The following is a 13,265-nucleotide window of genomic DNA, read 5'->3' on the forward strand; positions in this document are numbered from 1 at the left end:
TTATACATTTACAACCCTTAAGACATAATTAATATGCCTTTTCTTGCAGGATATCTTACAAAAATGTGAACAAAACTGTTCACTCCACATTCACAATTGAATCAAACTGATCAAAGTTGATTTATGTTTTAACAGCTTAAGTGGGTCTGGTATAACCTAATGTGAGTCAGTAACATTTCATAACAAAAAAAAACTTTTTCTGGGAGAGAGATTGAAGGTTCTTCAAGTTTTAAAAGAAATTTTACAAATTGATCAATCCTTTAAACATCATGCTACTGAATAATTATGTACAGTTCATGTTACTGTAGTAATTACAAGCTTTTTAAAAATTACTCAACTGAAAATGTAATTTTCCTTTTGTCCTTACCCTGAAACTTTCTTTTCTTACTAGTGCTGGATGCCCCAGAAGTTCCAGGTTCTCCAAAAGGATCACGTTTACGTTTTTTGGCAGCTGAGCCACTTTTCTCCTCTTGCTTATCTACAACGGAACCAGAAACTTTTATGTAAGTAAGAGAGATGAAAAGGTAATAGGGTAAAAATGTGATATTTCACTCTGTGCTTGCATTTCCTCTTGCTAACTAGTTTTTCCAAAGAACTAAAGTTTAAGATTTTTAACCTGCAGAACAGGCACAATTTGTTGCGTTTTTCAAGCAAATGGAGATACATGTAAGTAATAGGTAAGTGCAGGTCATGCACAGGGTAGGAGTGCAAATAATATTACTCCTCCCCATGAATTTGTGCTTGCCTCATACTCGCCTTATGGTTGCCTTAATTTACTGAAAAAGGCAAAAGAATTTCCTCCCTTTTTCTTTCATGGCTCTAGCCAATATTGGGAGTGGTATTCTACCCTAGGGGGGGGCCAGGCTGGCTGCAGTGGCAGCCTATGAGTACCCCAGAGGCTGAACAGTTAACCCTTTTACTCTCAAGATATCATTAGTAATTCTCCTCAGTTACTGCCATACAATTCGTATGATTTTAGTTCTGAGAATTTGTTATTGGATCAATTAATAATCCCCAATTGATATTTCTCTTTATTCTCATCACTTGTTTGCTTGATATATTGTATGGATGTTGTGAGTAGAAATTCTGTCTTGGTCTTTCATGGGAGTTGAAGGGTGATCTGGATAAAATTGAAACACTACAGTTAACTGTAGCACAGTTAAGTGGTGACCTAAGTCATTTGTATTATCAGTCAGCATGGTAACTATAAATATAATTATAATTTGTTATAATGTTGATTTTTGTTTTATACTTTAAAGTCCAAACTTATTATTTATAAAGCTATTAACATCTCAGAGTTCATAGTACAAACTTTCACAATTAAAAGAAACATGCCTGTTTCAGATTGATGTACCATTACTATAGCTACCCAATTGATTCTGAAATAAATATGTTCAAATATTAACAGTGCTATTGAAGTGAAGAGGGCCTCTAAGCACTATACTGTTCAAGAATAATTCATGAATGCAGCCCAGCCCCTAACCTATCCATGGGTTTCAAATGGCTCTGTGTAGAAAGCTCAGGGGGTGGGAAGCGTTATATATAATTAGTAATATTTATTGTAACCATAAAAACAGGCATTCTACTAACCATAAAGGGGTAAGTTTCTGAAGAAACTGTGGTTCTGCGTCGGTGGGAGAGTATAGCAGGTAATTTAGTGTTAACAACTGGGTTGAAAACGTAAATTGGCCATCGTAAAGGGTAAAAAAGCTGACGTTTCGAGCGTTAGCCCTTCGTCAGAGCGATTAAATCAAAGTGCTCCGTGTGGATTTCCGCCTGGGTAGTTTTGGTCACGTGCTAGGCAACGTACAATCGAGAACAAGATAGAATTTCATTTCAGCCCTGTTTATAGATTTTGTGGTGTATAACTTTCGCATTTTTGTACGCAATATTTATTTTGAATCTTCAAATTTTCTTGAAACTTAAAAGAAAATTGTTCTTTAAAAGTTCACAGAAAATCGGTAGCCAAAATTATTTGTTTAGTTGTTATTTGATTTTCGTGTTAACCTGTAATTTCGTCAGTCGCCGGCACCTTTTGTTGCTTCACACACAAAAAAAACTCACGATACGAAATGTAGTGATCGATTTGTCCCCAATCTCATGCCGTAACAGAAAAAGCTTTTGAACACCTGTAAACTCCGAGCGCTTCGGAGTAAGTGATAATTTTAATGAATCTTCGGATTGTTTTCAAGTTCAAGGACTGTAAATTACAATTTTATGAAAAACGAAGGTTGTTCTCTTATTTCATTGTGAATCCTCGCACGCCTGCCAGTCGCTGGCGCCGCTTATTGAAACTAAAACGAATAAATATAAACTCTTTTAAGATTATCACCGGCTTCTTTTTCACCCCACCACTATTCGTAGCAACAAAGGTCGCCATTTCGTTTGTTTACTGTTACATGACATACCATTTCAGATGCAGATAACAACCGCTGACCAACTCGTTTTCTTTGTTTTGCCGTGAGTTAACATTGTTTTGCCGTAAGTTAATTTAGTTTTGCCGTGAGTTAATTTTGTTTTGCCGTGAGTAAAGTTTGTTTTGCCGTGACTTTTTGTTAAGCCGTGACAGTTGTGGGCCACCGCATAGAACAGACATTTTTTCTTACAGCTCCGCTGTCGAGTTCATCGAACGATTACAGTAGATTAGTAACCTGGCAAATGCCGTTGTCTCGCGCAGTTTTGCTTATTATGCACGATCCTTCGAAGTTATTCGGTATTCTTTCGGTTTACTCAATCTCCTTTCAAACTCAACATTAAGATAAAGGTTTGTTAATGCAAGAAGATTTCATTTTCAATGTGATTTACAAAATATGGTAAAATACTTTTCCAATAAATCGAAGTGCTCGTGTGTGCTTAAATCGTGGTGATATAAATAAGTGCTGATAAACCTCAAAGCACTTGGTTACATTTTGCTCTGCAGTTTTTTAATTCCCCGTGTTTTCAATACATTTCTAGAAATAAGAGATTAACTTCTGGAAAATTTCTATCTGTCTGAATTTTACTTCTTTGACTAGAAATGATGAAAAAAGGGGGGGGGGGTCGACTTATACACGAATAAATACGGTACATCCCTACTTATTTAGGATAGTCGGAGACAAATCAGGAAAACTACAACCATTTCTTTTCCCCAGCATGTTCCAGATTTTTATCAGTATTCATTTAGGGTGTATCAAAGCTTCCGTTTTTCTTTCAAGGATATTAGTGACGTATAGATGCCAGTTTTCACTTCAAACAGCTCCTAAATTGCTTTGTTAGAGTCACACAATTTTCAACATTCAATTGATAGAATCTGGGGCTCATGTCTTTGCATTTTTCCTGATATACTGGCACAGTCTGGGATAGTTAAATCCTTTATCACCTGGTAATGATTTTTTCCAACTACTGATAGCCAGCATTTTACTATGATATCAATATTGGTAAACAAAAAAGTACAATAAATAAGAAACATACAACTTCCTTCCTGCAGATCCTTCAGAATTTCACTGATCAGTGATCCTTTATTGTAACCTCCTTTTTTACATCCTTTGTGATGAACAGCAACGAGTGCCAGTCCCTCAGAGGTCAATACTGGTGAACCAGAGGAACCTCTCTCTGTATCGGCTTTGTAGAACACAAAGGGTTTCTTCACCTTTGAAATTTTTTCTTGAGAGAATTGCTTTTGTCTTCCTTTTGGATGCTGAATTATCATGACGTTCTCCCCCTTTTTCAATTCCGGCTCTGGTTCCATAAGTATGGGTTCAATGGGTAGGCTCAAACGATCAATATCTGCCTTGCTCACACCAACAAATGTATAGTCAAGTTCCTGACAACAACAAAATTCATCATAAGCACAATGTGAAATGCCTTAAATGCTGACTATGGTAACTCCACAAGCTGATAACAAAGCATGTCAGTAGCCATAAAATCTCAGAGAAATGGCTACGCCTCTTTGCAAAGTGGTGGAGCAAACAAGAAACTTATCCAGAGGGTATAGGGTCAACTTCTGGGCCGGGTTGTTCAAAGCTGAGGTTAAGATAACCCAGGATTAGTGCAAAATTTGATGTCAGATCTAAAAGCTTTCAAAGAAAATCCAGCATAATTTGTTTTTCCTGCAATGTTGTGATTGGATGCTCCAATAAGAATAGAGAATATTATCCCAAACGGGCTTTTGAACAAAAGAAAGAAGGAAACCCCAATTAAAATTTAGCCTTGGGTTAGTGCTAAGCAGCGGTTGAAAAACTGGGTCCTGAAGGAAACATTTTTCAAATATTTTTTCACAGAAATGATTTTACTATCTATAAAACCACCAGTTTCACATTGTGGCACAATTGAAATGTGTCAAATGGAAGTGTCCAAGAAACCCACAAGTGACGAAGGCTGAGAGCAAACAATCAACCACCAAAATTAATGTTTATTCAAGGCTCTCTCCAATTAGCCGTGGGAACCAAGCCTAGCAAACTTGATCGATCCAAGTTGGAGATGAAACTGTGAAATCAATTGGAAAGCCAAAATCCAAACTTACCGCAGTATATCATCAGTTTACACTCTCCTTGATCCAACTCACTGGATGAAATCACCTGTATCACTCTAAATTTGCATTTTATTTTCCTACTAGTGAACCTTTACCATGTTTTAAACTACCAAATTCGCCTATGAAAGGCAATCTTCAAGACGTTGCATCCTGGAATATTCCCTCTGAACCGACAGAATTTTGAAAACCCTCGAATGCAATTTGCATTGAATCACATGCACGTACTGCACTAACCTCTTTAGTACGAAACTTTATTTCCGGTTTTAATTTAATCTTCTCTCCTTCTCCTAATTGGTTATAACCGAATGTGACGAGAGCTTTTTCAGCATGGCTTTTTAGGGGAAGCACGTGGTTATTAGTAACCACCCCATAAATTCCAGTGCAAGATCCCTCACTTGGCGTATCAAGCTTGGATAGGAAACCGGTACCTCGCCTGAAATTTGGGAAGAGTCGAGATAAGTTAATATGCATAACTTAAACTCTTGAGAATAAAAAAAGGTACCGAAAATTCAACTAAGGAAACGAAATTCATAACAATGGAACGGAAGCTTACCTTTTAATTTTGCCGTATTTCGGGTCTTTGATAACAGTCTCGATGAGACACACCGCGTTGATTTTATCCGTGAGAAGTTTGGTGTCCTGAAGGCCATTACCTTCACTTAAAATTACTTCATTTCGCTCTGTGGCGGCCATACTAGTAGCATAATATAGGACGCCACTCCACCGGGTAACCAATCAGAGAGCCGGATATCGCACACGTGACCACAAAGAATAAAGAATAAGACTTCACAACAAAGAACAATAGATTGACGGCAAATTTACAAAGTGGAAATATAGATCTGTTGTTTTCAATTCCCAGGGGACTGATATCATCATTATATTTAATGATGAGGTTAAGTATATATATATGAGGGATTTTGTCATCTATGTGGGAGTCAAGACGCATGCGCAGAAAATGTAGATATTCTTTAAAACGTCTAATTCGTCAAACACCGCACATTTTTCAATTGAAGGAAACGTTTTTAAGTCGTAAGAGAATTTTTCAATCCTAAAGCGCAATAGAAAGCCTTAAAGCGTAGTAAAAAAACTTGTAATCCGTTTGAGAGTTTTTTTCCATTTAAGCGCATGAACAATAAAAACTCCCACAAAAAATAAACTTTCAACATGTTTATTACGAAAAGTTTATTATTACCAAAAAAGTTTATTATTACCAAAAAAGTTTATTATTACCAAAAAAGTTTATTATTACAAGAAGTTTATTACAAAAAGCAAGGGCGAAAGAAAAAACCTAAGCGAAATTTACAAAAAGCGAGGAAAAAACCAAGGGCGAAATTCGACTACGAAATGGATCTTACCTTCAGGCACTTGATTAAGACAAGTTGGCATCGAACAAACCTTTATTTAGAGATAAGCTAAGTTGTGTTCTTTGCTTCTGAAAGAGACAATTGTTTAAACAGTTTTAAGAAAACGTTCATGTCTTTCTCTGATTCGGAACGGATTTTCGCCCTTTTTTCCAGATCTCATAAGAAACTCCTTTCCAAGGAACACGTGGAACACATACAACGCGGACGATAAGAATACTTGTTTATTTACTCATCCACCACTCCACAGCTTCCATACAACATTTCTCTATAGATTCTTGAAACTCTTTTTCCAATTTGTCTTGTTTCTCTTTCAGTGCTTCTAATATTTTTTCCAAATTGGATTTTTTATGTAATTGTTCCTCTTCGAGTAATCCTTTGATAGATTTTAAAGATTCCAGTTCTAAGGTTGTTTCCAACTGTGTCACTTTACGAGTGAATGTCTGTAGACTCTCTTGTATATTTGGAGCCTTGGAAGTTTGTTGTTGTTGTTTCAAGTGTTCCAAGACTAGGGAGTCTACTTCCTTAAACAGTTTTCCTTGCGTCTATTTAATGTTAGCAATTTTTTCATGCATTTGTTCAGCCACGGAGGTGCATGGAAGATTCATGATGAGTGATGAAAGAGAGTGAATGAGTCAAGTTATATAGGTATTTGTTTGAAACTAGTTTGACAAGTTTGATAATGTCAGTTTGATTGCCCAAACGTGCCCAATTCCCCAGAGTAGAAAAGCTATGGTGTTCTTGATACTTGCCCAAACTTGTTTGACGAGTCATGATGTCACTATAAAACAAAAAAAAATTTTCACTTGCCCACACTTGCCCTTATCCATAGAGTAAAAACTAGTTTGACCGGTAATAACGTCATTTTACAATATAAAAGAAAGAAAATCAAACGAAACATCATCACTCATCATTGCAGAGGCACACGTAAAAGCTGTTATGAAGAAAAGAAAGAGAATGAAACCTGACCCCATCAATCGTAAAGATGACTTGGTTACTCCAACAAAAGTAGTGAAGATTCAAGAAGAAGTAATGGAAGAAGGCGAAGTGCGAGACATTTTGGAAGAAATGGGTTTTGAAGTCCCTGCCCCTCGCCAAGATGTTTCTTTCATCCTAAAAAAGAGTTAGAAAAAAAGACTTCCCAAGCCGGGTTTAATTACAGGCGATGTCCCCTGAAAGAATGCCACGTCTTTATCGGTGAAGATCGTTTGAAATATTATTACGCTTGTGCCCACGATTCAGAGAAGCTGTTCGCTGTGTACTATGTTTTGCTAAGAAAGAATTTGCTGAAATGTCGATGTCAACAACCCATGCAACTCTGCCTGTCTTACAGTGACATGAATGCGAAACGTCTGTACTTCCGTTGTCAGAGAAATCGCTGCAAAATATTTCAATGGACAGATGAAATGCCTACCGGTCGCAATCAAGAATTATGGAATCCCAATTTTATGGATTTCAATGATCCCTTGTGTGTTCATACTCAATTCCAAACGACCCAAGACTCCATCAAGATTGAATTTCCACCTGAAGTATGGGGCATGAAATACAGAGCAGAAGATCGTGAAGATTTGTTGCCTATCGTGTACATGATGCGCCATTTGAGACACAGTTGCAGTTTTCATCATTACAAGACGCGTACCTTTGATAATGTCTGAACCGTTACCTATGGAAAATTTACAGCAAGAAGAAACAGTAACTCCGGACGTAAAGACGGATGTGGTAGAAAGATTTGAAAAGAAACTTAGAAAGACAAAGACAAAGACAAAGTCCAGAAAAAACAAGTTTCGAATGTTCAAAATCGAAAACTTTCTGAAAAAGAAACAGCGAGGAATTTGTTTAAATAAGGGAGCATCTTTGTTTAGTTTAAATGGTTAAGAGTATATGAAAGTCATATATTTGAACTGCGGATAAAGACGTGAATGAAAGTGATCCTCGCAGTAATGTGCACTACTTAGGCAGTAGTGAAAATAAGGCCTGAAAAAAAATTCAGGCCTGTACGGGATTTGAACCCATGACCTCTGCGATACCGGTGCAGCGCTCTACCAACTGAGCTAACAAGCCAACTGGGAGCTGGTCATGAAGTTGGTTCTAAATAAACCCGTGAAGTGATGAATAAATGGTTAAGAATATATGAAAGTCATATATTTGAACTGCGGATAAAGACGTGAATGAAAGTGATCCTCGCAGTAATGTGCACTACCTAGGCAGTAGTCTTTGTTGTCAAAGATGAAGTGGGCCAAGACTCCTTTAGTAAAATTGTTGGATAAAAAGAAACTAGATAGGATGTAATATAATGACATGATTGTTGTGAATAAAGTTCAGTTGTGATTTGACATCATGAGTTGCGTTTCTTGTGTTGCGAGCTTTGTCAGCGAAGCCATAGATAGATTATGTTGGAACATTGTGTCACAAATATGCAGAGACATTTATCAAAAGTATTTTGCCCCAGAAGATTGGATAGTGTTTGAAGAGGAAGACATATATCCACCTGCGAAAGTGTTTGCCGAAACGGTCACGAGTCCCTTTCGTTTCATTGTCTTTATACTATGGTTGCATGATACTTACCCGGAAGATGCTTGGATTCATTTTAAACACATTAAGGCTATATATGCAGAATGTTGTATTTCTATCTTCTCATTAATACGCCTATTGTTGAACCTATGTCATGGCACCCAGCACCAAGAGTAAAAAAAGAATAAACGTGACAAAGAAAGATAATTACTTGAAGCTTATGGAGATCCTACAAAACCGGGAAGTTTGGGAGGTGCGTCGCGTTTTGCTCGTATACATCGTCTGAAACCTGCCGAAGCTCAAAAGATTCTTGAAAAAGATTTGGCTTACACACTCCATCGACCGAGACGACGCGGATGATTTCCTAAAACGGGAATAGCCGTCACCGAGGCTTCTAAAATAATCTTGAAACGCGCCGAAGGAAGAACATCACAAAGGTTGGAAACAGATGATGGAAAAGAATCTTACAATCACACATTTCAAAAGTTGATGAAAGATAAAGACATTCATCATTTTTCTACGACCGGTGATACAAAAGCCAGCGTGGTAGAACGATTTGATCGCACTTTGAAAAGTAGAATGTATCGTAGAATGTATTTCACGAGTGCCAATAGTGCCAAGTACTTGAGTATCTTACAAGCATTGGTCAAAGGATACAACGAATCCTTTCATCGAAGTATAGGAATGAAAGCCTCAGAAGTGACTTTGGAAAGTGCCAGTGACGTGTGAGATACATTGTACGGAAAAAAATTAATACAACAACGCAAATTGAAACCCCGATTTCGAGTCAACGATAGAGTTCGATTAAACGAAAACTCCAGGATGTTTAAAAAAGGGTAATTACCAGGTTGGACTGAAGAGTTGTTTATTGTGTCAAATGTGGTACCTGGAGTGGTCTACACCTATAAAGTCAAAGAAATGAACGATACACCCGTGCGAGGTACTTTTTACGAACAAGACTTGCAAAAAGTACAAATATCCGACGACGCTTTGTATCGTATAGAAAAAGTCTTTAAGCGCCAAGGCAATAAAGTTCTTGTCAGTTGGAAAGGTTTCCCTCCGAAATATAATTCTTGGTTGAACAAGAAAGACATTCAGAAGCTATGATAGATTTCTACGCACACTTGGAGAGCGATGCGTGCGTGCAAGAGTTTCCGCACAATTCACAGTACAGCTTTAAGGATCGTTTACCTTATCCCATCTCCATGAAAGAAGGAGGATGGAGAATGGGATTGGCTAATGTGAGTTACGCTCTAAGCCGTCCGAGAAGATTTTCCTACGATAAGTTTGGAGAAGAGGGAAAACATATCTTCTGGGGAGACGTTAGTATGAAAATCACCTATAACGATTACAGCGATTTTCAAAAATTAATCCTATCCAATTCCATATACCTGACTTGGACTCGACTCGTGGAAATGGGACGCACTTTCCAAAGTGGAGTGGAATTCATTAAATTCCTGGTAGATTATTACGGGGGATTTATATTCGAGAGCAAAAGACACAGCGTGGATTTCATGATTAAAAAATACGACAAAAGAACTGATGACCCTCACGAGTTAGATTTCGATAAGGTCTTACTCGAAGGAAGAGGATACATTACATTCAAGTGGGAAGGAGACGATTTGATCATCGCTAACATTCATACATGGCGAGAAGACAAGAATGTATTTGGAAATGCAATAAATGTACGACCTAGTATTCGATTCGGTATAGAATTGGCCTTGGCCATGGACTGAATTCGATACGATGCTTTGAATGATGAATACTTACTTTAACACAACAATTTACAAATGATGTCTCTGGAAAAGCCGGTAGAGAGACCTCTGGATTACCAAGGAAAGTATGGGAAGGTGGACGTTGACCTTCTATATCTCAGCGTATTTGCCGATTGGAAATTTACCAATCTGAATTTCTTGTTCGAGAACATCGTGGGATGGAATATTCTTCACATACACAGTTTTGAAAGAAAGTTGCGCGTCGAATCGAATGTGGCTGCTGGCACATTTTTGGGAAATCAAATCACAAATGTCTTGCGAGAAATACAATATGTACCCTCGCACATCCAATATATTCCAGTGCGTCAACAATTTTCGACATAGTCGAAGTGGATCTTCGCAAGGAAAACGGTTAACATGCTACCTTTGAAACGGGTAAAACCACCGTGACTCTTCATTTCAAGCAATATGGCCACTAGCGGAATCGTGGTGACATTACCCAGCAGTAGTAGCAAATCGGAATTTCCCAACAATAAACAATAAACTTCCAGTTGCAAGATTCGTCTACTTTACCCATTGGAATGGAATGGACAATGGGAATTGGGATTGAGTAGCATCACTCTACCCGACACATACCTGGAAATGAGTATATTGAAAGATATGAACACGTTTGAACTAAAAACTGTCAGAAATTACATTGGAATCAATGTGGAAGTACCTAAAAACAATACAACTATTTTGACTGTCACTTGCGCGATCAAACTATTGAGAGGCGCGTTTCCTGGAATAAAAAATTTCATGTTGCATGTGAAGTACGATGATATCAAACATTCAAATGTCATCACGGATGGAATTAGCTTTATGAATGTGGTGATAAACAAGTACGAAGAACTTGTCATGCAACGAAGAACGAATTATGATGAAGGTCCAGGAAATAATACCGGACTCAAAGAAAGTCAGACTACGTTAAATACTGACAAGAAGACCAAGGAAATTTTTTACTTGAAATGGGAAGGAGAAGAGTTGGTCATAGACAACAAAAACTCTCCAAATTACGAGAAACCAGAACATCCTTACATGTTCATGAGTTGGAATAAAGATTTGGCTTTGAAAATGGGATGGATTACACCATGGCCAGAGAAGAAATCGTACAGACTTGGATCAAATCTCATACCGGAAAGCTATGCAGACTATGGATGTGCCTCTGTAGCTCACGATCTGATGTTCAGACCCATGCAAACCGACAAACCTAACAGTTTCGTCATGTCTACCCCTCAGTATTATTTTCACCTCGACAAAAATGAAGAACAAGGGTATCTCAGTGCGGAATGCAATTGGAGATTCAAAAGTATCAACAAAGCCTCTGATCACATGATGGGAAAGACTGCACAGAGTTTTTTCGTGTACTCGGACATGATGAGTGGCATTGTAGGAAATCAAGTCACCGATCTCTTGCGAGAGGTTAAATACCAACGCACGGAAGCAGGAATGAATTATTTCGAACCGTCACACATTCAGTACTTACCAGTGCGAGGCAACATCATTGATACTATCACAGTAGAAGTGTCCGATCATAAAGGGGAATTGGTTAAATTCGGAGGAGACTCCATAGTGACATTATATTTCAAACGGCAATCATGAGAGGAGGTTCTTTAAAGAGATTCAAACCCGAAGTTGGAGGACAAAAAGGAGAAGGAATAAAAGATGTCTTGAGAGACATTTTGAGTGATACGTGGAAAGAAGGTGTCGCAGGCTTTAAAAAGAAAGCACCTCTTCGCAAGAGACCATACAACACGATCAGTGGTTTTCAACAAGGATTAGAGAGAGGTATCAAGAGAGGAGTGACAAACGAAGTGAAACGTCAAGCAACCAAACGACTGAAAGGATTTTTTGATTGAGAATGAATCGTATGGGACCCGTGTATTCTAGAAAGGTGTCAAGCGTGCGTTCAAGACAAGCTGTAGGTGTGGGTCGGCAAAAAGGAGGGGCCATATTTTCTACCGTGAAACGTCGACGCCGGTGTCTGAGCAAGGAAAAAAAGGGGGGACGAATCTTTCAAGAATCACCATTTGTGCCTGGATTCAAACCTGAAACTGTCAAGTGCTTGACGAAACGCACCACAAGAAGAAGAAAGAAGAAATTATAATGTCCACGGAAGTCAATCCCGCGTACAGGAGTTCGCTACCCATGGTCGATGCAAAATTAGACCTTTTCAAAATGTCGCCGACGGACATCAGTACCTCTTCCTACCGTATGGCACCCATTCAACCGTTCACTACTGGCACGACACCCATTGACTTCCAAGTGGATGCCCAAGGGGATTTTGAGGATTTGAATCGAAGTTATTTCGATTTGGAATTACAACTGGGTTCGACTGATAATAATAACTTGGCTAGGACTGCCGATGACACAGACACCATGATTGCAACCGTGAACAATTTTGCTCATTTCGTCTTCAAACAAATCAATACGAGATTGAATGGAACTCTGATCAGCGAACAAACAGGCACCTACCATTACAAAGCGTGTATGGAAACTCTATTAAACAACAACAGAAAAGACGGTGAAACGATCTTAGTTCCTCAAGGATGGTATAACCACATCGATGTGGTAAGCCAATACAAAGTTGCGAACATCAAAAATGATGATGCTCAGCATGCAGCCCTATCTCAGCAACACAAAGATATTTTGAAAGCAAAGAAAGATGCCCTAGTTCCTCTTGTGGCACAAAGAAGGCATACGCTGAGGATGAAACCTCATTTGGAACCCTTTATGATGGGAAAACTTTTAGTGCCTGGAGTAAAATTCAGTATTCAGTTTTATATGAATCGAATGCACCAGAACTAATCTTCGATGCTGTGACTATCCAAGGAAAAATCAGGGAAATCAAGATGAAAATGTACCTGTGCGTGGTACGGTTAAATGACACCATCTTTAGAAGTCTGATGAGTAAAATGACCACCCATAAACAAATTGTCAAGTATCCCACAGTCAGGTCCGAAATCGCCACGCGATCGTTCAGACAAGGAGAAAGGATACTGGAAATACAAAATCCCTTCCAATCCAGGATACACAATTTCATCATGGCGCACTGGTGAACACAGCTGCTTTCAGTAGTGCCTACGATCGAGATCCGTTTTTTTTTGAAAAATCCAGAGTGACCAGCTT

At 38.4% G+C, this 13,265-nt stretch overlaps 1 protein-coding gene across 2 annotated transcripts in view; it reads right to left on the reverse strand.

Moving 5' to 3' along the window:
• Positions 1-5,203, reverse strand: part of LOC136283970 (cylicin-2-like) — a 12,629-nt gene extending 7,426 nt beyond the window's left edge. For both annotated transcript variants that reach the window (XM_066173588.1, XM_066173581.1), the window contains exons 1-4: positions 5,064-5,203; positions 4,745-4,943; positions 3,451-3,802; positions 368-478 (exon numbers count right to left, since the gene is read on the reverse strand). In XM_066173588.1, coding sequence (XP_066029685.1) covers positions 368-478; positions 3,451-3,802; positions 4,745-4,943; positions 5,064-5,203 — 802 coding nt within the window. The remainder of the gene's footprint in view (positions 1-367; positions 479-3,450; positions 3,803-4,744; positions 4,944-5,063) is intronic.
• Between the last annotated feature and the right edge of the window lie 8,062 nt (positions 5,204-13,265).

The sequence above is a fragment of the Pocillopora verrucosa genome, chromosome 1, assembly GCF_036669915.1.
Source record: "Pocillopora verrucosa isolate sample1 chromosome 1, ASM3666991v2, whole genome shotgun sequence".
NCBI classification, from domain to species: Eukaryota; Metazoa; Cnidaria; class Anthozoa; order Scleractinia; family Pocilloporidae; genus Pocillopora; species Pocillopora verrucosa.